We start from the raw sequence: 23535 nt of genomic DNA on the forward strand, positions 1-23535 counted from the left end.
AAGTAAATTTTAGATTACAGTGGTCCGAAGACTAAGCCCTGTGGTACACCATGTGTTGCATTTAGCATATCTAGCAGTAAAGCCTTACACCTGTGCACACTGTGGTCTGTTTGAAGAATCATTGTCAAACCAACACATTGATTTGACAGAACAGTACTGTGTATTCTGTCTTTCAAAAGTAACCCACACCTTTTCCAAAGAAGGAAACAGTTGTCATTGGAGCCAGTTTTGCAGTCTGTCCATTCATATCTACATTTAAAACCTCACGTGTGTTGTAGAGCTTAGACTGATAGAAAAGTGTGGTCTCTTTGACTCTAGAAGCACAAAAACCCCAGTGAAAAGAAGTTAAACAAACACCTCATGATATGGAAATTTTCCTTCTACCATCCTGAAAGTTAAGTCAAGACATTTATGAATGTGTTGTCTCCATGTTCACAGATAAGCCTCTAAAGAAGAGGAAACAGGACTCTTTCCCCTTGGAGCCAGGTGCAGGGGGACCAGGTGGCCCAACAGGAGCCCCAGGCAGTGGATCAACAGGAGGGGGCAATGCTGGCAAACTGACCCCGCAAGAGGCCACTGCAGCTGGGAATGGTGCGACTCGCCCTCCCCTCATGGTGAGCATCGACCTTCAGCAGGCGGGCCGAGCTGATGGCCAGCTCGACCCCTGCCTGGCTGCCCCTATTCCAGCCCTTGAGGCCCAACGCTGGCCTGAAGAACCAGCTAGTGGTCCTGCTGCAGTGGAGGGTTCCGACACTGCTTTGCGGTTAAAACCAGATGGACGACCGGAAGTCATTAAAAACAGGGTTGATAAGCATGACAGCAGGAGAGAGGGTCGGGAATCATCGAAGCACCGACATGATGAGAAGTCCTCGGACAGACGAGGAGACATGCCAAAGTCATCAAACCGAGGGGAACACGGACGAGACAGGGACAGAGAGTCCGATAGAGATAGGAGGCATCGGAGCGAGACCGGTGGTCGAGAAAGACGCTCCCCTGACTCACGCTGTCGAAGTGACCGGGATAGGTCTGACTTTCGGTCGTCATCCAGCGGAGAGCCTGGTCGGAGCAGCAATAGGCAAGACGGCTCCAATTTGGCTTCGTCTGCTTCTGGTGCTAAACTTCCAGATTCTTTCCCTGCTCATCTCCTGGGAGGTCATAGTGGTGCACTGAAGAACTTCCAGATCCCTAAGGTGATCTGGGCCGAACCAAACCAAATATCTACCCACCTACCAATCATTCAACTTCACTGCCTGCAATCTCACAAATCAAATCACAACACTGCTCACTCTTGTTTTGTTTTGTTTTTCTTTCATTTGTAAGCCTTTTGTTTATTCTTGGGACGGGTGTTTAAATTCTGTTAACACATTAACAAACTCCTAACCATCTGATTAAAGTAGAAGAAATTGTTTTAATTGATAACTCTATAGTCCTGTGTGTAAACAAAAGCAAGAACCTCAAAGAAATTCTCCACTGCTATTTTCCTAGATATTTAATCTGGGAAAATGTCATCAAAATCTTGCACTATCGTTAACCTGAAGCTATAAAGCAAGGACTGAAAGGCCTCATTTGTGTTATCCCTGCTCATACATTTACCATCATGTAGTGCAAAGAGTTTAAACCCCCAGCCACATGCTACAAAGAAGTTTTAGCACTGTTACAGCCCACTTAGTTTAGCTAATATTTTCACCATAGACTGTATGAAGTATTGGATGAAGTCTGAGTGACATTAACTATTTGTTTACTAAAGCTACTTTTTAAAGTCTGTCTGTTGCATAGCATATTGTAGCATATTGAAAACACTGTCTTAAGCTCCCTTTCACTCCTATTCGGTGTTTGCCAGGGAAACACGATTCTGACCTCTGAACTGGGCTATAAACACGTTTTTTTTTTCTGGTGTAAACATGGACATTTTAACATTGAGTATGTGACTTCCGGTGTTTCTACAGCCAGCTTAAAGTGGACGCGTGTGTAGCTGCAGTTTTCTGCACTTCAGTATTGGCTTCATTTTTGAACACTGGAGGTTGCCACTTCTTTACAGTATGTACTACGCTGTGGTAGCACGCTAAGAATCGAAACAAGATTATAAGCCATTTTAGGTTGCAGTCAAAGTTGGTTCTTAATTACCTGCATAGCATAGCTGCAGCCATAGGTAAATCTAATGGAAAAGCAGGCATTTAAGGAAACAAATACTGGAGCATCTTAGTTGAAGTTATTCAAGCTCAGGTTGTCTTTACAGGACTAAACCAGCTGTACAGTATGTGAATGCTGGACAATAGCTCCAACTGTCCACTTATGATGCTATTGGGTTAGGATAAGACCATTTTTATTGTCAAAGAGTTTAAATTGCATCTTCCTTTTCAGGACAATTCATTGCCTGATAAAGGAGTTAAACATCAATATTCCTTTGTTGTTTATAGATTGTAAGATATTGTGATGAGAATAGTTGTTTGGCATTGGCTAAGGCAGTGTTTCCCGAACTTCTTGTTTGTCTTGCCCCCCTGTGGCAGATGAAAATATTTTCAGCCCCCCCTACACATCAACATTTAACAAATGACACACAGTTAGTCACTATTTTGCTAACAAATTCCTTTTAGAAAAATACTGCTACATAAAACCTCAAAACTTAGAAATAACAACAACCGTTGCCTTAAACAGAGTTTTGAGAAAATGAAAACTTTGCGACATTTTTTAGGATTTGTACTTCCAGTTCTACAATCATTTCAGTGATTACTCTGGGCTTGTTTTGTGGTACAGATCTTCTCAGGTCCTGGGTGCAGTCATTAGTGTGCTACTCTCAGTTCATTCTCAATGCTTTGATCTGTGATTTGTCTTGACTGAGACGGCAGGTAAACCTATCTCACACAGGTGGGATGTTGCAAAAAGGAGAAGTGTGGCCAGGGCAATGTCTTGGACTTGAACTGTAACCATGTCATTGAATCTGAGCTGATATCAATGAACTACTCCCCTTCTCCAGTGCTTAAGATGTCAGCTGGTATTGCTTTGCCTTGCCCTCCTGGGGGGCCTGTTGCCCATTTTGGGAACTGCTGTGCTAAGGAGTTTTGATGCCCCTTAGCTGGAATTGAGACAGTTCACAGTCATATTCAGTGAAATGTTGTCATCTTATGTAAGACTCTAGCATTTAGTTAAAAAAGACACATAACAGCATAATGCTTCTATCTGCTGCTGAAATGACTACTTAACAAATGGATTTGTCATTTAATGGCTGGACTCTATCAGCCAGTTTATAAAGAAGAATTAACATTCTTAATTAACATTTTCTTTCTTGTAAGCCAGACATCCTTAGGTAATTCCTTTCTCTTATCCACTTAAGATTAAGAATGGATTTATAATTTGCAGTATTACAGTATTTTAGCCTTGTAGATGTGTTGACTTTGCTTAGTTTTGCTTTGTGTAATGTTTGTTTTGTATACATTTTAGCTGTGTAAAAGTCCAACAGAATTGACATGACGAAACAATATCCTTATAGCAGATTTTCTCTTGTGGCTGGGGGAATTGAAGCCTGAGCACTACAGGGATTTTAGCCCACTGTGTATCCATAATTTCACCGATTACAAACATGAAGATGATTTTTGAAAGTGGAGTATTTCTTGAAGTTGTGTTCATAACTATTGTGGAAACTAACAATCAAAATCACTAATCTCATGTCAGTTTGATCCATTGTTTGCATTTCTATATAACTTTATTTTTTTTCTGTGAACAAAACTCATGTTTTTCTGTCCAAAGTTTAAAGTGTGGATATTTTTATTTTTTGAGGTTCAGCAGGTGTCTCTGACTCCTTTTATGTTTTCTGTTTGTTCCAGATCAAACGTGATAAGAATGACAGTGGATCAACTGAAGCCCAAGTGTGGGGCCAGCCCAAGGTTAAGCTGGAGCGGCTGGGTTTGGTGCAGGACTTTGAGAAGAGGCCCAAGCCTGTAGTGCTTGTAAAAAAGCTCTCTGTTGACCAGATCCAGAGGATCATCCGGCACAGCAGATCAGGAAAGAACAGACTCTCATCAGGAAAATCTGGCAAAAGTAAGAAAAGGAAGCATTGGAGCTGCCAGCACTGTCTCTTATTTCATTCAACCAACCCAGCATTGTTTTTGATTCATTCTTGAGTCTATCTGTTCATTTCAGTGGAAATGGGAATAGATGTTCTTTTAGTAACTTAGAAATATCACCGTCAAACTTTTAGGTGGTATGGACCCGGCAGTTCTGAATGAGCTTCCCCCAGAGCTGCTGGCAGAGATTGAGTCAACCATGCCACTGTGTGAGCGGGTAAAGATGAACAAGAGGAAACGAAGCACTGTAAACGAGAAGCCCAAATACGCAGAGGTCAGCTCGGATGATGACTATGATGCAAACGGAGAGTGTGAGTTTTGATTTTTTAATAGTATTAGCCCAGGGTTTTTGTCTTTCAGTAAAAATACCCCAGATGTATTTCTAATTTAAAGAGTAAAGGTTTGATTTCTTGACCTTTGATATCCACAGCTGCAAAGAAGCGGCAGCGGCGTGACAAAGACCGGACGTGGGAATTTGAAGAAAGGGAACGCCGGGGTTCGGGGGACCATCGGAGAAGTGGGAACCGGGACAGTCGGCGAGGCTCAGGGAGCAGATACCGAGACTCGTCAGAGGAAGATTCCCCACCACCCAGCCTGAGTGAAGGTCTTTATTCAAGTCACAATTCACAGCATGTCTAGTAATGCATTTGTCTGGTTTTTACAGTTGAAGATAATGCAACAGTAGATTCTGCAGTAGTCTTTTAACTTCCTATACAAAGAGTTAAATCAATTGACATGATTCGTCAGACTTCAAGCATCTATATTGGGAATATAAATCCAGTTAGCTCATATGGCAGGGCTATTCAATTACAAACTTAACTGGGCCAGATTTTAAAATCAAGAAATGTAGCTGGGCCAGACATGTTCGGCGCCCAGTAAGCAGCTGGTAATGTCAAATTGCAAACCAATACAGATATATTTGATGCACTTTTTATTTATAGTCTATCTTTTTAATTTGGCAACATGACAAAAAGTGCATAAAAACATAGCAGAGCTGTATTTGAACATAACCTGAGGTAGAAGAAGTGTTGTTTCACTTGAATAAAAACAAAATAAAAAGATAAAATTAAATTCTGTACATATTAATTTTGGTCATATCCTAACCAGGCATATCTGAATGTACATAAAAATCTAAATTTGTGCAGTTGTAGCTTCTGTTGAAAAGGACATGTTTTATACTCAATGTCTTGGGGCTACTTCAGTCAGCATCGCTAGCCACTTTTCAAAACAACGCAGTGCATTGAAGGTAGACTGTTGCTAGGCTACGGGGAGTCTTGCATTCACAGTCTGAAATACTATGGGAACTTATGAAAACTTGTGAAACAGGTTGCCCTCTGCATCTCTGGCATGACCACAGACTGGGCCACTTGGGGGTTGGTTCTGGGCCGCATGTGGCCCCCGGCCCGCTAATTGGATAGGCCAGTCATATGGTATGTGCCCTGTTAAGAAATGTTTTTTTTTTTTTTTTTTTTTTTCCTCAGTTGCCCGAAAAATGAAGATGAAGGAGAAGCAAAAGAAACGGAAAGCATATGAACCCAAGCTCACCCAAGAAGAGCTGATGGACTCGTCCACATTCAAGAGGTTCTTGGCGAGTATTGACAACATACTGGAGAATCTAGAGGATGTGGATTTCACCACCATGGGTAAATATCATGCCACTGCTGTTGAACTTTTACAAAGCAGCAACTTTGCTGTGGATTTTGCGTCAAATTTTTTTACTGTTTTCCTACAGCTGATGATGACGAGATACCTCAGGAACTGCTGCTCGGCAAACACCAGTTAAATGAGCTGGGCAGCGAGTCCGCCAAGATTAAGGCCATGGGAATCTCCAGCAGGGTAACATATGAATAAATACTCTCAAGTTTGAGTTGAACTGTTGTTGATTCTGCTTCAGTTATATGTCTAAATAATGATCTCTTTTGTTTTAGATCCCATCAGACAAGCTGGTGAAGCTGCTGAACATACTGGAAAAGAACATCCAAGACGGGTCCAAACTTTCTACCCTCATGAACCATGTAAGTTTCACATAATCTGACTGTTTTGTTTATTGTAGGGAAATCCTTCTAAAAATATGAAGTGTCTGTGTACACAAGGCACAACATGGCAGCATAAGTAGAAAACTAAAAGATGAGGTGTGGAGAGCTGCAAATTGTTTCCTTTTGTAAATGAATTAAACCTGCCTATTTTCCCTGTAAAAGTGATTTTCACTCTTGATCATCTTCAGGACCATGACGCTGAGGATGAGGAGAAACTCTGGAGGGACCTGATAATGGAGAGAGTCACAAAGTCTGCTGACGCGTGTCTGACAGCTCTCAACATCATGACCTCAACGCACATGCCTAAGGCTGTCTACATAGAGGACGTCATAGAGCGAGTGCTCCAATACACCAAGTTCCATCTACAGAACACGCTGTATCCACAATATGACCCGGTATACAGAGTGGACCCACATGGAGGTAAGAACAAAGAAAAGCAGCATTTCCTTTGATTATTAGAGTTTCATAGCAAGGATAGGATTCTCCAGATTTTGAGGAATTCTAGATTTTCTGATAGAGGTGTGACCTGTGGGACTTAAATAATCCATGACAGCATTTCCCACAAATAGACAATACTTGCACATGCAGCTCATACATGTTTACATCTGCCTGTGTATTTACATTCTTAAACCTGGAATGCCAGATGGCCTGTTTTTTATATCTATTACATGGGATGTATTTTACATCCATCTGGGCAACCACCCATAGACTGTGTTTTGGAAGGTTCTGCCCTTCCAAAACGAACCTTGCAGGTTGACTCGACAGACACCATGTCCATCACATTCTTTACAGGCCAATTAAAGTGATAGTGGACATGCAAACTGCGTAACCTGAGCTCAAAAGGTAGCTACTTTTTTAGTTTACTATTAGTAAAGCGAGTTGGTTGAATTAAACTCATGCTGAATCCAGTCTGGAGAAGAGAAAAAACACCTTTCTGCAGAGAAAAGCCTTCAGGGCAGTTCTCTACTCTTCTATTAATGAAAAAAACTGCTGGCAAGTTCTGGTAAAAACTGCCACTATAGCTTCATCTGAGCTATTTGCTTCTCCAGCTGCCATTGTTTACTACTGGCTAGCAGTAGAGCTGGGCAATATGGCCTAAAACTAATATTGTGATATATATATATATTTTTTTGCTATACTGCGATACACAATATCCCGTATTGTGAATGGAAAGTTATGAAATGTTTTGTGTTTTGTTTACTTTCGTTGATTATAAAAATGCTTAGCAGTTTCATTATTAAGGGTCAAACAAACCTACATAAAAATACACTAATCGTAAGATTAAGCTGATGGCCAAAACACTGCAGTCTTGTCTGTCCTCACAGCTTTGATTACATTAGTTTTTGAAAAGTTCACTGACATCTTTCAGACCTTGTGCCATTTCTTTGTTGATGTGTTGTGTTAGCGCCGCCTTAATCTCAGTGTAATCTTGCAGCATATTTTACAGATTGCCATGTTTTGCTCGATGTCTTGCTTTTGAAATCCGAACCGCTGTCAGATGACAGATTGAGTGCTGTTTCTCTTCGCCTGTCTCTTAACACCACTAGCTTTCCTTGCCAGTTTGTTTACTTTCTGCGCGCCATGCTTCTTCCTCCCCTGCCAATACAAAGATGCATTGGTGCTCTCTCCTGTAAGAGAGGGGCGTTCGGAGGCAGTGGGAGAAGACAAACTAAAAAATGAATTACACGCAAATAGCTTGAAAACTCCTCTTAATTTATACATGATTGCTGCTATATAGACATTTTCTATATCTCATGTGGCAAAATCTGCGATAAATCTTGTATACTTAATACATCGTCATCCCCAAGCTTGTAGTACACAAAATTTCAGATTAGAGCTTTGCAAGATGGATCTCCCTGAGAACCGACATGGAGTCTGGCCAGTCCATCAGCTTTGCAAGGTTAAACATCGCCGTCTGAGATTCGTACACTAGCTGATGTACTACACTCACTTAGCACTCATGTGCAAACCGTCTGAGCTGAAGCACGAAGCTACGAGCTGCATAAACAAAGCTTGACTGTGAGCTGTTTTGCAAGTCAGGTGGAGACATTTTTTCTAAGACAGCCTTCAATTACATTTAAATACTGTGTTTCTGAAGCTGTCTATCTTTAATGATTAACAACCAACTTGCTGCAGTCAAGGGGGCATGCCTGCGCACCTTTATGAGTTGCATTTTATTCGGAAATAGAACGTGTTTGTTTATATGTAAAAGGATGCTTTGCGATCATACAGGATTTAACTGGGTTGCTCTTCTCCATCAGGTGGTGTGCTGAGCTCTAAGGCAAAGCGTGCAAAATGCTCCACACACAAGCAACGTGTGATTGTCATGTTGTACAACAAAGTGTGCGACATTGTCAGCAACATCTCTGAGCTCTTAGAGATTCAGCTGCTGACAGATACCACCATCCTCCAGGTAACATCTAAATATACCTATAAATGATGCTTAAATGGAGTTTATCATGTCAAAAAGTTCATCCTAACCACGTGTATTCATACGGTTCTATCTGTATTCTAGGTTTCCTCTATGGGAATCACGCCGTTCTTTGTGGAGAACGTCAGCGAGCTGCAGCTGTGTGCCATTAAACTAGTTACAGCAGTAAGTTTCTATTTATTTCCTTTCAAAAAGTGAAAGCAATGCAAGTTTATTTATAAATCATGTTTCAGCAATATTGCAATTCAAAGTGCCTTAGACAACATGTTAAACATACAAAGCTTAAAAGAACTGCAAGTTTGATTAAAGATGCACATTTTGCTCGTCTATTTGGGTCACTTCATTCTCACAGTGTTTCTGCTGTTCTCCACATTTGTGAATGTTGAGATGAAGAGCCTTTTTGTTCTGTCTGTAGGTGTTCTCTCGTTATGAAAAGCATCGGCAGCTGATTTTGGAGGAAATCTTTACGTCTCTGGCCCGACTGCCCACCAGCAAACGCTCCCTCAGGAATTTCAGGTACCAGTGCTGCAGAACCTAAAGTGAAGGTTTTTTCTTTTTTTTCTTTTTTTTACATAATAAGGTATTTTTTCAACCCTGTATCCTCCTCACCTTGTTTCCTCAGACTGAACAGCTCAGACCAGGACGGAGAGCCGATGTACATCCAAATGGTAACGGCTCTGGTGCTGCAGCTGATTCAGTGTGTGGTCCATCTCCCTAATGACAAAGACATTTTTGAAGAGTGTGACAAGGTAAGATATCATCAGACAAAACCACAACCTGAATAAACAAATTTGTGACTATTAAAATCACAGACAAAACATGCTCACAAGTTTTTTTTTTCCTTTTTATCCAGGTGGATCAAGATGTGTTGATAACGAACTCGTATGAGACGGCAATGAGAACAGCACAAAACTTCCTTTCAGTCTTCCTCAAAAAGTAAGATTCTTTTCAGTTTTGCCTTCAGTTAAGCTCTTTACTTTTGTGGGGTCTTAACTTGCGTAGAATCAAGGCTGTCTGTGTATTTATTATCAAATGCACGTTGTCAAGAAAATGGATTTTTCCAAGCAAGGATATCTGATGGCATTACTGCCACATGCTGTGCTGTGCTATTAATTGAATCACAATTGCAATCATAATGTCAGGCTATGCAATTGCATAACTGCATTAAAAGCTGCACTTGTTTTTGTCTTCAAGTTTCCAGTAGCGCCACTGCATCTGCTCTTTGTCAAAGTGCCTTTATTTTCAAAAAAGGGAAAACCTCTAAGTTATTTTGAAGACAGTACTGTAAAAATGTCAGGGTTTTTTTTTTCTTTTTGTTGACTTTATTACCAAATTGTGCAGCACTGCTGCTACTATTAATGCCATGTTAAGTCACCAGAAGTATCTGTCAAGCCCCCACCATCCTAACTGTGACCATTATTTTAACTCTGCATGCTGGTGCTGCTCTCTGTACTAATATTTCAGGACCTTTGTGTGTTAACATTGCTCTACATCTTTGTTTTTTTATTTATTTGTGGCTTTATGGCCCTTGGCACCTTTAATATTACGATGACTAAGAATTTTTCTTTATTCTTTCCCCTCATCATCACCATTACCCCTTTTCCTCCTCTCCTCTGCCACTTTTCTCCCTCTTTTCTATCCCATAGGTGTGGCAGTAAGCAGGGAGAGGAAGATTACCGGCCTCTGTTTGAGAACTTTGTCCAGGACCTGCTCTCAACAGTGAATAAACCAGAGTGGCCAGCTGCAGAGCTGCTGCTAAGTCTGCTTGGTAGACTACTGGTTAGTATGGCTGCCTTTGTCTCTAAACTTGAGATATGACCATTTGTGCTCAATCTTCTATTCCAAGAATAGAAGATTGGTATTAATAGAAGGGGACTCTTCACCATCCATGGAAAAGGGAACTATTTTAACACTGAGAGAGACTGTACTTTAACATTTGGATTTTAACCCGCTGATTGTGATTATGGAGCAGCTGAGGCTCAGAGGGGGCTTGAAGTGTTCAACGGCAAAACATTGATTGCTCCAAAAGGCATAGGAATGAGATAGTGAAGCTGTGTAACATATTAAAGCTAGATCCTAATCTGGAGACTGGCAGCACCTCCTATCAGTGTTTGAAAATGTATGGAAAATTTTTGTCGGCATGTAGTGTAACACTCTTAGTGTTTTTAAAGACTGAACTAGTGCCATATTAATGCAGTCTATCTACAATTTAGTATTGTCTGTTTTTCATTTTAAACATTGATGTTACTGTATCTTTGGCCACTCCTTAACTGTAGTTTAAAGGTGACATTGTTGCTCGGTGCTCGTTACTAAATGAAACGTCTGTGATGTCCTTTTGCCAAAATAAAAGAATGGGACAGGCACCAGAAAGGGGTTTTGACCGTGACAACATCAGCTTTCTTCTCAGAGCACATGTTTTTTTTTTTTTTTTTTTTTTTGTCTCTTAAATGTTAATCAGCTCCTTCTCACCCTGCCTCTCTTTTCTGAGGGGTTTGCCGACACAGGGTCAGCCGTGTGCTTCAATGGCTGTAGGTGGAGATAGTAGTTAAGGGGTTGGTATTATTTGGTGACTCACTGAGGTGTCACAGTCAGCACATATTCTGAACAGACTATCAGATTTTGTGTTTTCAGGCATAGGCAAACAAAGGACTAGGTTGGCTTGTTTCACATTTTGTGGATTGATAGATACCCTGGAGAGCCAAATAAGTGGGCAAAAATACTAAAGCTTGGTTTATACTTCTGTGTCAAAGCTAGCTATCGTCAGCACCACATATTTGTGTGTTTGTATAATTCTACAGTACTGTGCCCATGTACTACTTAGAAGTGTGGTTTTTATGGCAGTTTCCTGTTTGTTTGTGTACAGGAAACCATGACATTGAAACCAAGCCTATTATATTTGAGTTGGAGCTCATAGATATTGAGCAGCAGTTGGTTATACTGGCGATACTGCAGAGAATTCCAGAGAGCCACTGAGAGAGAGATGGATGAGGCAATGCACAGATGTCTGCAAGTTGATTTGACTAATTGCATAAGCACCTGCAGTCATTTATCTCACAACAGAGTAAAGACAGTATGTCTGTAGATAGTCTCTGAGACTGGCAGTTAACTGAAAGTGGATTATAATGAATTATTATAATATTTAACTTAATAAATAAGATTTACTTTAAAACAAAAAATGAAACCGTAGTAAAGGAAATAAATAGTTAAAAATGTTATGTGAAAGCTGCAAATTGTAAAAGACTAGAGGGTAGAGTTGTTTAAAATACAATTTATATTTATTTAAGGTTTATGAATAAATTGTGGAAATTCAGTGTTTTTTATTTTAAGATTTAGTTTATTTAAGTATTAGTTTAAAGTTAAAGTTATAGATTTAATTTATTTAAGTATTAGTTAAAAGTTACAAAAATATTTGTTAAAGTTGTTAACCATTATCATTTTCCTTCCTCCCCAAATTATCAGTTCAGGCACTGTTAAGGCACTGGTACAGTTGTAAAAGTATCGATTTAGAACCAGTAAACCCAAAAAATTCCCAACCCTACGTAATACAAAACTTTCTTTTTTTTTTTTTTTATTTTATTATTTTTTTTTATTTTGTAGATGCATTATTTTTCTTGTACTAATCTTTTGATTGCTATTTATACCATAAGTAAGTAAGTTAATTATCTTAGTACATATTGGTACATTTGATACATATCTATGTATCAGAATTTAAGGTCGACACACAATTTAATCTATCCTAACTGACTTTCTTATGTACAGTGCTTAAATTTATTAGACCACCTGTCATATTTGTCTCAGAGACCATCCAGCATCATGAAGTGCTTTAATGCGGACTCTTTCATTTTCAGTGAGCTCTCCACATTTTACCATTTTGAACAGGAATAAGGAATTTCAAAGTGAATTCACCTTTTTATACCCAAATTTGAGCCGGCTCACTGGGCTTCTCTGAGAAGTCAGAAATGAATCAAGCATAACATTCAACCTCTAAAACTAATTTTTCTGTTCAGGAATGCAAGTAAATAACTATAATTTGACATATTAATCAAGAACTAATTACGTGCTTTACTATTTTTCCTGTTTTTTTTTTTGTTTTTTTTGTAAATCAGTAAATTTGAAAATTCATGGATAACAATAGTAATTATATTTTAGCATTAAAAATATAATTTGGGTTAAAGAGCTTCTACATATTGGTGTATTAACCATTCCAGAAACATAAAAAATGATTTTTGGTAATTACCAGTGCTGTTAATTTAGGGCAGCTGTGGCATAAACCTTACTTTGGTTAGTGGTCTAATAAATTTGTTAAGCACTGTATATGCCTACCAATACATCCCTACAATTTAGCTGTGCAGTAATTCTGAGTATTCATTTTAAGCACAAAGTTTTATATTGTTGTTCATGGTGTTAAATTGAATCTATCCTAACTGACTTTCTTATGTATGCCTACCAGTACATCCCTACAACTTTGCTGTACAATAATTCTAAGAGTCATTTTTAAGCACAAAGTTTATATTGTTGTTCATGGTGTTAAAGCTTTCTATTTATGAAGATTTATTTTAAATGTATATCCAGATTTTGTCCTTTTTCACTTGATCAAATTTTCTGTTTTTGCAAGCTTTTGTATTTATTTTTGACTGAAAATTCTTTCAACAATTTTTGATCCAATTAGAAAATATTAAACAGTGTAAACAATGAAATATGATGCAATGCATTAAAGTGGCATAACAGCGGACGCTCTGCCCACATCTGTGCTCATATTTTTCTTTCTGCTTGTCTCCTTCAGGTTCACCAGTTCAGTAACAAGCAGACAGAGATGGCTCTAAGAGTAGCATCACTAGACTACCTGGGCACAGTGGCCGCTCGTCTGAGGAAGGATGCAGTCACCAGCAAGATGGACCAGAGATCGATTAATAGGATCCTGGAAGAGGTAGAACAACTTCATATTTTAACCTTACTTACTCGCCTCAATCTACTAAAATATGTTAAATCTATCATGCAGGAAATATTGAACTATTAAGTTCTGATCTCTCTCTCTCTCTCTCTGATTATGTAGACTCCGGGTAATGATGAGACCCAGCAGCTGCAGAAGGCTCTCCTTGACTACTTGGAAGAAAATGCTGAGACAGATGCTTCTCTGGTGGTGAGTTTTCAACTCTATTGGAGCAATAGAGGTCTTAAATTTATGTACATGTTTAACTTGCCTTATATTTTATCATTTTAACTGGGGAATCTAGACACTTAAATAACCTTTTTCTATGGGTAACTACCATTTGCATATAACCTTAAGCATAAGGTTAACATTTCATCCAGGGTGTAGTACAAATTTCATGTGAACAATTAAGTTATGTTTTTATTTAGAATATAAGGTACACATAATAAAGCTCATTGATTTATTTCACTCAATAAAAAAATTCAGTTTAATCTGATACTGAAACTTTGTTTTTCCTCTAGTTTGCCAGAAAGTTCTACGTTGCGCAGTGGTTTCGGGACGCCACCACCGAGGCTGAGAAGTCCATGAGGAACCAGAATTCAAAGGACGATGACTCATCAGACGGACCACAACACGCCAAGGAAGTTGAGACCACGGGTGAAATTATGCAGCGTGCCGAAAAACGTAAAAAGTTTCTTCGAAACATCATCAAGACGACGCCGGCTCATTTCACCACACTGAAGTAAGCATGTATGACTGCTGCAGGAAATTGTAAATAATAACTCGTCTGAGTATTCCTACCCTTCATGATTCCACTGTTATGTCTCTGCTTCTCTCTTTTTTTCGATAAGATTTGCCTGTTACAGTCGCTAAATTTGGACAGGATAATTATTATAATTTATCTCACTGCTTGTCTCTGCAGAATGAACTCTGACACTGTGGACTATGATGACTCCTGTCTGATCGTGCGTTATTTGGCCTCCATGAGGCCGTTCGCCCAGAGCTTTGATATTTATTTAACACAGGTAAGATACATAAACACATCTTCTTTCACACTGTAATGTAAAGGTGACTTTCGGGCATGTCTATGTTTTGTAAACTTTTTAGGTAATCACTTCTCTTTTTTTCTTGAATTAGATCCTGCGAGTCCTTGGGGAAAGTGCCATTGCTGTAAGGACAAAAGCCATGAAATGTCTGTCTGAAGTTGTGGCTGTGGACCCCAGCATACTGGCCAGGGTATGTGAGGATTCGATTTAAATACATTTAGTTATGACCACGTTACACTTTTTTTTGTAGTATTTTTTAAATTTAAATTCCTGCCATAGTCATGATCTCTTATAATTGACAACCATTATCAATTATTTATTAAATTTTTTTTTTTTTTAACCTGTGCTCTTTCTAACATTCATCACTTTCCACCTCTGCAGTCTGACATGCAGCGTGGTGTCCATGGTCGTTTGATGGACAACTCCACCAGTGTGAGAGAGGCAGCTGTAGAGCTGCTGGGCAAATTCGTGCTCAGCAGACCCCAACTCACTGAGCAGTACTACGACATGCTCATAGAAAGGATACTGGTAAGTAGCCCACTTAGTGGCTTTGCTCGGCACATGGTGTCACTTCTTACTCGGGTTGTCCAGATCAGCAATTTTGGCCGCTGATCCCAATGCAATTTTTTAATATTGCATATGTGCCGATAAACTCCATTCCTGAAGTTAACTTGACTCTATTAGTCACAGCAACACTGAACCCAAAGGATGAATTAAAAAAATCCCAACTTCACTTTAAAGTGGTGTAAACAGTTTAACTTGAATAGGATCAAAAACATTGAAATCATACAGATTCAAAACAACAATCTTTTTTAAAATGTAGCAGCTTAATCTGAGATGTAAACCAAAACATTAACACTGGAATAAAACCCAAATACAAGGCACTCTTGTAATTTCAGTGCAATTTCTAAATTTTAACTAGAGCTGCTACATCACTCCTCTCCCCTCACTTTTTTCTCAGAGACTCAGCAGTGACATGGGGCAAACATCTGAGCTCCAAATGTCTGTAGTGAAGCTAACGGCAGTGAAGTTGCTTTTCTCTAGTGTGCTATCATGTACTTTGTTGTACAGCTCCACTAAAGCAGTGTCAGTAATGTAATGTCGAGACGGCAGGGAATAGCGTGGGTCCAAATTCTCCACCACAGAGATGGGCTGGTTGTCCAAAGCGATGAACTCGACCACTTTTTCTGTTATCTTTTTTGCCTTGTCGCTCTCTCAAGGGTACTTGCTTGTTGCTTTGGTGAAGCTGCCTGTTGCTCTTGTAAAGTCTCCGTATTCTTCTGCATGTTTTGATCGGAGATGACGGATCAAATTTGTAGAGTTAAACGCAGCTCTGCTGCTACCACCTCGTGAAACGGTCTTGTTACAGATGCTTCAAGTGTTTTTCCACACCGCTGACATTTTTAACATGAAAGCTAATGGTGCTACTGCTGCTTTGTTGTTACTGGTGCGTTTACAGTCTGTCATAAATAGTGCTTGATTTACGGCAGCTGGTGTAAATGATTGGCTGGGCCGATCGGCTCAAACTGCCCATCGGCGATCAATTAAAAATGCTTAGTATCAGCCCCGATCCGATACATGTGATCGGGATCGGGACAAATTCTACATCCTCTGTCTGAGCAGCAATCTGCACGCAGAGCACACTCCGGATCAAATCACTCCCTTGTAGTCAATCTTTGCAATTCCACAGCTGCTCTGCTCGAGATATGCTGCTGCCAAAATGCTTCATTGCACAGCAGATAGACTCAAACAGGAATGGAGATGCACAAAGCATCGGGTCAATACGAAAATACAACACAATTCAAGGGCTGCTAACTGTAAAAGTCACTACTATATTAGCATTACATCACGGCTGATGTTACAAGCCACAGTTCATCAGTGGGTCAAAAGGTCACTGAGGTAACAGGATGCTTTGAATGAAGAAAAGTGAATTTGATTTGGAAAACAACAGGATTTTATTTGCCACAACACATCCTTTTGAGAAAACATAAACTTTTATATGTCCTAGTGTACTCAGCCTTGTTAGTAGAGTAAAATATCAAAACAATATTGAAATAAATCACCATCAGAGAAGTGATGTAATCTGTTGTTTACAATCTCTCTGTGAACTGGGCTTTCTTTTTTAGCGTGAACCCGTAGTCCTCCCATGATCTTGGTTCTTAACCATGATGCATGGTTAAGAAACTGATCCCGTTTCCAATGCAAAATACTCAGAATGCTGCAGACACAGAGTATGTGGAATTTATGGGTTAACATCATACTACCATAAAATTCCAAGTTATCATGCAGGCTTTTAGTCACTTGAGTCTATGTAATGACCCCTCCTTTATTTTACACAGGCTTTAATACAAGGCAGGTGTTAAATTATTTTAAACAAAAGTGCTAGATCTGGGACAATGAAATCTTAAGTTTGCACCAGGAAGGGGTTAAATGTGTACAAAATTAGGATAATAGAGCAATAACATACAAATTACTGATTTGATTTTGCCTTGTAAAGTACTATTCACATTGGGACTAGCTGTAATGTACTCAAATTTACAGACGTTTCTGAGGGAAAACATGAGGGTGCTGCAGGGCTGCAGCAATGAAAATGCACAGTGAATTTTTATTTCCAAAATTCCTACAAAAAAATGCAGTGTTGTGCACATTGCGTTCTTCGCTGTTTGCATGTGACAACATGTACTTCAGTGTTGCTGTCCCTCTTTTTAATCATATATATATATATATATATATATATATATATATATATATATATATATATATATATATATATACATTTTTTTTTTTTTTTTTAGATTTTTTTTTTTTTTTTAGATTTTTGGCAAGCCTTCCATGATTTATAAACTAGTGAAATATCTCCTCCAACTTTCCCAGTACGTATCAGGGTTGTTCAAGTCACCTGTGCACATCTGCAGCTGATTTCACAGCAACAAAGAAGAGAAAGTCGCGTAACCCTCCAGTAAATGTATGAGAAAGGGAGAGGTCTAATGTTGAATATAAACCTGTCCTGTTCCTTTGAACAGTTTTGATGCAGTTAATGCTTTTGATGTTATTCTGTGCTCTATGAATTTAGGATCCACATTAACAATAACCCTCCTCGTGCAGTTCAGCTGTTACAGCCTAGCCACTGAATGTTGAGATACACATTTCAAATGAATTATGTCATGCATGAAATGTGCAGCTAAATAAAACTGGTATAAGATCAGGCACTTGCAAAGAGAAACTGGAGAAAGCAGAGCAGAAAAACTGTGCATATGAGGAGAGCAGCAGTGCGCACATGCACATTTTGGACAGCAGGGTTTAAATTAAGTGGAGTAAAATAAAACACATTTTTACACATAAGCTGAAATTAACTGAAAGAGAAGCACTATTTATGACCTGTAGTATCAAAACTTTAACAATCTCCTACGCTGCTTCTAGTATTTTTTGATCAGAAAAAGGAACATGAAAAGCTACATGGACCTGAAAAAACACAATTACTACCCTAAACTACAGAGATGCAGATTCGCACGGGATTAGAATTACCTCTGGACCTCTGTGTGTGCCGAAATATGGTATGTAATTTGCCCTGGAATTGTTACTCAGCAAATCATGGACACGGTCGATTTATACAGAATTAAATACGCAGACGTATACTACAAATTACCAGAGGTCCCTAAGTAGTACCAGTCCCGTGTCTTTAGGGCATAAGACTGCCAGTCTTTACCTACCTACTGTACTGTGGATGACAGAGTGAGATTCATGCCAATAAAAACACAAATGAGTGTAGTATTAGACTACATAGCTGTGTAAACATATCAGAATGTCTTTCAGATTCAGATTTCAGATAACTTTACTGTCTGAAATTGTCTTAGGTGCGGCTCAACATAAGAAGCAAAATAAAGAACCAAGGAAAAATAACATTAAATAAGGCAGAATAAAATTATATATAATGCTTTAAAAATGTGTGCAAATTGACCTTGTATGTGCAAAGGAAGAGGGATATTATTTTTTATTTAAGGTATTTATGGCTGTAGGTGATCAATGCATATTTTACTTATACATTCAAGTTTCCCTTGAGAGATTTGGAAAAAATGATAGTCTTGTCATTTTAAAAATTGTTATCTCATTTTGTTCCAAAAGGGGATCAACACTAAATGCATGAGAACCTCTGATTAAGATCTATTTTTACAACATGCAGCAACACAAAGCTTTTTAAAGGTGCTAGGGCTTTAATTGGGATGGACTTTTATTTGATCTTTTATGGTATATATTGTTTGTTGTCCATCTAAAGGAGTGTGTAGTTTGCATTGATATAGTTATAAAAAAAAACTACAGTTCTCCCATTTGAGTCATAATAGTTGTTTTAGACTTAAACTTTCATAAAAAGGTTTTCAAGTAAACTATTTCCATTCAAAAGTGGAGTGTGAATACTGCTGCTGTTGTTGTGTTGAAACATGCAAATGTAATGAACAGAGCCACTTCTTCTATAGGGACATTAATGTAATTTATCCCAGGTCACTGACTTCACTAGGAAAAGCGCTGTAGAGAGTGTTTGATTTGGGGTGATTAAAGCCGTTGTGATATGCTTTAAATAATCAAGAGCCAGTTAAATATACAAGCATATAGATTGTTGTAATAGCCATGAGTTTATTCTTTATCATTATTGTAGTGCAGTTTAACATGCATGCTCTGGACTTAGTCTTTGTACTCAGCCACTCAGAAGTGAACACATTGAAATTGTTGTGCCTGTTGTCATGGAAATGTTCAGGAGAGTTCATGAGAAGTTCAGCCTTCATTACAGTGTCATGCTGCCACCTAATGTCAGATCAAGCTTACTGCAGCTCAAACAGAGGCTTCTTTTGTAAATGAAACTTTGTAAGGCAGGAGGATTGCAATAACTTAATGAACTGTATTTCCTTTGGTACACAGGACACTGGTATAAGTGTAAGAAAACGAGTCATCAAGATCCTCAGAGATATCTGTCTAGAGCAGCCAACTTTCAGTAAGATCACTGAGATGTGTGTGAGAATGATCCGCCGGGTCAACGATGAAGAAGGCATCAAGGTAAGAACCAACTTCTCCTTTGTCTCTGTGTCTTTGTCTTTGACTTGTTTAAAGATATGAATTCATCCATATGTTCCTACCCTTTTCTCAGATAAATATATTGTTTTAATAGCTGCCATGACTTAAACTGGACTTTAAAAGTCGTGGTCAAATTTGATATGCAAACTGATGACAAACCTGTTTTTGCAGAAATTGGTGAATGAGACATTCCAAAAGTTGTGGTTTACGCCAACCCCAGCCCACGACAAAGAGACCATGACAAGAAAGATCCTCAACATCACTGATGTGGTAATTTATCAACCTGTCTCTATCATCTTTTTTTTGACTCATTGCAAAGGAAGTCTTATATATATATATATATATATATATATATATATATATATATATATATATATATATTATTATTATTATTATTATTATTTTTATTTTTTTTTTAATATTAAATTCTTTTTATCCAGGTCGCAGCATGTCGAGATACCGGCTACGACTGGTTTGAGCAGCTTCTTCAGAACGTAAGTATTAGATTTTGTGTTGGATCTCCATATGATAGGTATCAAATCAACTTATAAACCCTGTTAAATAAAAAATGTCTCTCTTACTTCAGCTTCTAAAGTCTGAGGAGGATGCATCATATAAGCCAGCCAAGAAGGCCTGTGTTCAGCTCGTCGACAATCTAGTAGAGCACATCCTCAAATATGAAGAGTCTCTTGCAGGTAAACATGTTTGTGATTTTGAGTTTTGGTGCGTTCATCATTTAACTTTATTTAAACCTTTAAATCATTAAAGTTACCTTCATTTACACTGATGTTGAGTTACTGAACAATATACAAACACAACTATTGAAACAAACTTGAAAGAAAATATGCAGAGAAAACAATCACACACTGAGTTGAAATGATTCAAGATGATGGACTTGAATTGTCTCAAAAAATAAGAGGGTCACGTGCCAATATAAGACTTCATGTTGCATTGCACTGCGTTGCTCATTCACTATCCAGTTCTAAGCGCTGTCATATGAACTTCAGGTACTCGTTGTAAATATTAGGACATCTAGCACTTTTATTTTGATCGCGAACAAACGATAATAACGTGTTTGAGCCAAACAATGTTGCCTCTGTGTTGACAGAAGTCAGAGTTAATACATTATAATCACAGATCTAGATATTATTAATGCATCTCATTATAATCTCCAGCTAACAAGCTCTACTGAGTGAGGAAAATGAAAGAAAAATCAAGGAAATATTCCTGTCTGACAGTCCTGATGCCTTGTCATCTACCTTGTTCCTTGCCAATTTTACACCGCATCATTCTGCATCACTTGCTTGCCGTTAGATTATAACGGGGATCAGCATATTCAAGTTGGTTTTACTGATGACACTTGGTTGCATCACATGATGGGACAAGGTGTAAGAGTGTGTTGTAAAGGATTAAACACATCAGAGTAAACCCGCAGGACTTGAAGCAGTCTTTAGAGTAGTAATGTAAGATTATCATGCAGCTATTCTTTTATTTTATCACTGTGCTTGATTTCATTTGCCTTAATCAATTCTCTTAATTATGTTTGATACAATAAAACATCTAAAGTTGTGTTTTCTAATGCACTAACTTTTATCTAATCTCTTTTTGCAGAGAACAAGGGTGTTAACTCAACGCGGCTAGTGGCGTGTATCACCACGTTGTATTTATTCAGCAAGATCAGGGCCCAGCTTATGGTCAAACATGCAATGACCATGCAACCGTATCTGACCACAAAGTGCAACGTAAGTTATATTTACAAATATTTTCATGTGGCATCAGTGGTATTATTGAGCATTACAAACATAATGCTCTTTGTTTCAACCACTGAAAGACTATTATTCCTGATATGCAAAAGTTAACCAGTTCTAACAATAATCTCCCTGCAGACTGCCAATGACTTCATGGTCATCTGTAATGTGGCAAAGATCTTGGAGCTGGTGGTTCCTCTGATGGAGCATCCCAGTGAAACATTCCTCGCCACCATTGAAGAAGACCTCATGAAGCTCATCATCAAATATGGCATGACGGTGCGTGACAGTGGCCTTTTTAGAAATGCATATAAATGATAGAAAAGTTTAAAATGCACAGCCATAGAAGCTATATAATTTTTCCTTGCTGTCTTCAGGTGGTCCAGCACTGTGTAAGCTGTCTAGGAGCTGTTGTCAACAAAGTCACGCACAACTACAAGTTTGTCTGGGCTTGCTTCAACAGATTCTATGGTGAGACACTTGAACCAGTATGCTCTCTTTTTGCAAGAAAGTTTCCAAGTTGAACTTTCAAGTTTTTACTTCACTAAATTCCCAGGAGAGGAAAAATAACTTAAAACTTTCAGACACATCCATAAATGTAGTGTACCACTGTAAAAGAGAGGCTGTGAATTCACAAGTGTGAGAGGAAAGTAGCATAACCACAAAAGTCAGGAAAAATACGACACACCGGTAATCTTGACCTACTTGAGGAAAACTTTGAATGTCTTTTACGTTTATTCCAGGTGCACTTAATAAGCTGAAAATTCAACATCAGGAGGATCCTAACAGCACGACGTTGGTAGCAAACAAGCCTTTCCTGCTGAGATCGCTCTTCACTGTGGGTGCTCTGGCCCGACACTTTGACTTTGATCTAGAGGAGTTTAAGGGCAGCAACAAGGTAGGATTGCCTATGATGTTTACAACATCAAATTAGGAGTTGATTCTGCAAAAAACATTTAAGCTTTTAAGTCAAAACCCCTTGTTAATGGATGTTTTATTTTTAAGTTGGAGTCTCTTCTATTATTAGTCTTGCTCTAAAACTTCTATCTATACAACTGCTATAACATAATGGTGATTAGGAGCTTTCTTTTGAATATTTGCATATTTGTGTTTTATACAGGTTGTTATCAAGGAGAAAGTACTTGAGCTGCTGCTATACTTCACCAAACATGAAGACGAGGAGGTCAAGACAAAAGCCATCATTGGCTTAGGCAAGAACACCATTTTAAACATTATTACCTCTCACAAATGTGATGTTTCCGTATTTATTTCATTAAGCAATGAGTCTGAGACCTAAGAAGTGCACCATGAAGGGTGATTGAAGGTTAATCCTAGACTGTAGAGCCTTAAGTCAGAGTTTTCTCTGCCATGTGCCTCTGGCTAGATCATCATATTAAATGACTCTGATCTCATCAGCTTGTCAGGACCAGGTTATGTTCAGGGTTACAGCTTTGAATCAGCTGTGAAGTTTCTTAATTTTTATGAATCATTACCTGGAAGTGTCATCTGTGGATGCTGAGTTAAGATGGACAACTCTAATTCTCAGACTTTTCAGCCAATGACCCCTGAAATAAAGCAGCTGGAGATCAGGGACCCACCCTGTACCTGACGGTGATCAAAGCAAAGATGGACACAGCCGAGCAAATTCAAGAATAGTCGTGTGCAGACTTGGGTTTTATTGACTCTGAACCCCATGGCTTTATCCTCATAAGCACAGTGTCATTATTGCCATGGTTATTGGCATAACCAGATAATTGGCATAAAAATGCCATGTTGTGTGGCATTTTGACCATGTAGTGTATGTAGAGGTCACAGTGGTGTAGATTTGAGTGCGTGAGAGTGGTGTCGTGTTGTCCCCCTTCCCTCTTTATTACCAGTTTTTGTTTCCTGTTGAATTGATCCTTAATTTAAGCAGATCATCACAGTAAAATAATGACGAGGTCACAGAATCTTAGAATAGGCTACCTGTTTATGATGGTCTTTTTATCTTAAAAAAGTATTTACTGTGGTTTTACAACAAAAACACAATATATGGCTTGAGTTCAACTTGGCCAAATACCAGACCTTCTTATAGTTTCTGATTATATTGCTGAAAATGTAATTGTTGAACTACAAGAGTGCACTGCTTGTTGTTTCACAAATTAACATGAAGTATCAACAGTTTACAGATGGTCAAACCAACTTATTTCAGTAATTTATGACAGAATTTTCACAGTAAT

The 23535-nt window shown here is 38.6% G+C and overlaps 1 protein-coding gene across 3 annotated transcripts in view; it reads left to right on the forward strand.

Moving 5' to 3' along the window:
* nipbla (NIPBL cohesin loading factor a) overlaps positions 1-23535 on the forward strand; it is a 51504-nt gene that overhangs the window by 18958 nt on the left and 9011 nt on the right. For 2 of the 3 annotated variants that reach the window (XM_041787130.1, XM_041787129.1), the window contains exons 12-40: positions 439-1190; positions 3822-4035; positions 4196-4372; positions 4492-4665; positions 5543-5704; positions 5794-5897; positions 5990-6076; positions 6286-6517; positions 8359-8510; positions 8613-8693; positions 8944-9044; positions 9151-9277; positions 9382-9464; positions 10175-10307; positions 13312-13455; positions 13582-13668; positions 13980-14200; positions 14381-14483; positions 14596-14694; positions 14886-15032; positions 19416-19550; positions 19740-19838; positions 20009-20062; positions 20155-20263; positions 21180-21310; positions 21455-21595; positions 21694-21787; positions 22060-22214; positions 22437-22527. In XM_041787130.1, the coding sequence (XP_041643064.1) occupies positions 439-1190; positions 3822-4035; positions 4196-4372; positions 4492-4665; positions 5543-5704; positions 5794-5897; positions 5990-6076; positions 6286-6517; positions 8359-8510; positions 8613-8693; positions 8944-9044; positions 9151-9277; positions 9382-9464; positions 10175-10307; positions 13312-13455; positions 13582-13668; positions 13980-14200; positions 14381-14483; positions 14596-14694; positions 14886-15032; positions 19416-19550; positions 19740-19838; positions 20009-20062; positions 20155-20263; positions 21180-21310; positions 21455-21595; positions 21694-21787; positions 22060-22214; positions 22437-22527 (4389 nt within the window). The remainder of the gene's footprint in view (positions 1-438; positions 1191-3821; positions 4036-4195; positions 4373-4491; positions 4666-5542; positions 5705-5793; positions 5898-5989; positions 6077-6285; positions 6518-8358; positions 8511-8612; positions 8694-8943; positions 9045-9150; positions 9278-9381; positions 9465-10174; positions 10308-13311; positions 13456-13581; positions 13669-13979; positions 14201-14380; positions 14484-14595; positions 14695-14885; positions 15033-19415; positions 19551-19739; positions 19839-20008; positions 20063-20154; positions 20264-21179; positions 21311-21454; positions 21596-21693; positions 21788-22059; positions 22215-22436; positions 22528-23535) is intronic. The other variant, XM_041787131.1, reaches the window with a different exon arrangement.

Source organism: Cheilinus undulatus, linkage group 5, assembly GCF_018320785.1.
Source record: "Cheilinus undulatus linkage group 5, ASM1832078v1, whole genome shotgun sequence".
Taxonomy (NCBI): domain Eukaryota; kingdom Metazoa; phylum Chordata; class Actinopteri; order Labriformes; family Labridae; genus Cheilinus; species Cheilinus undulatus.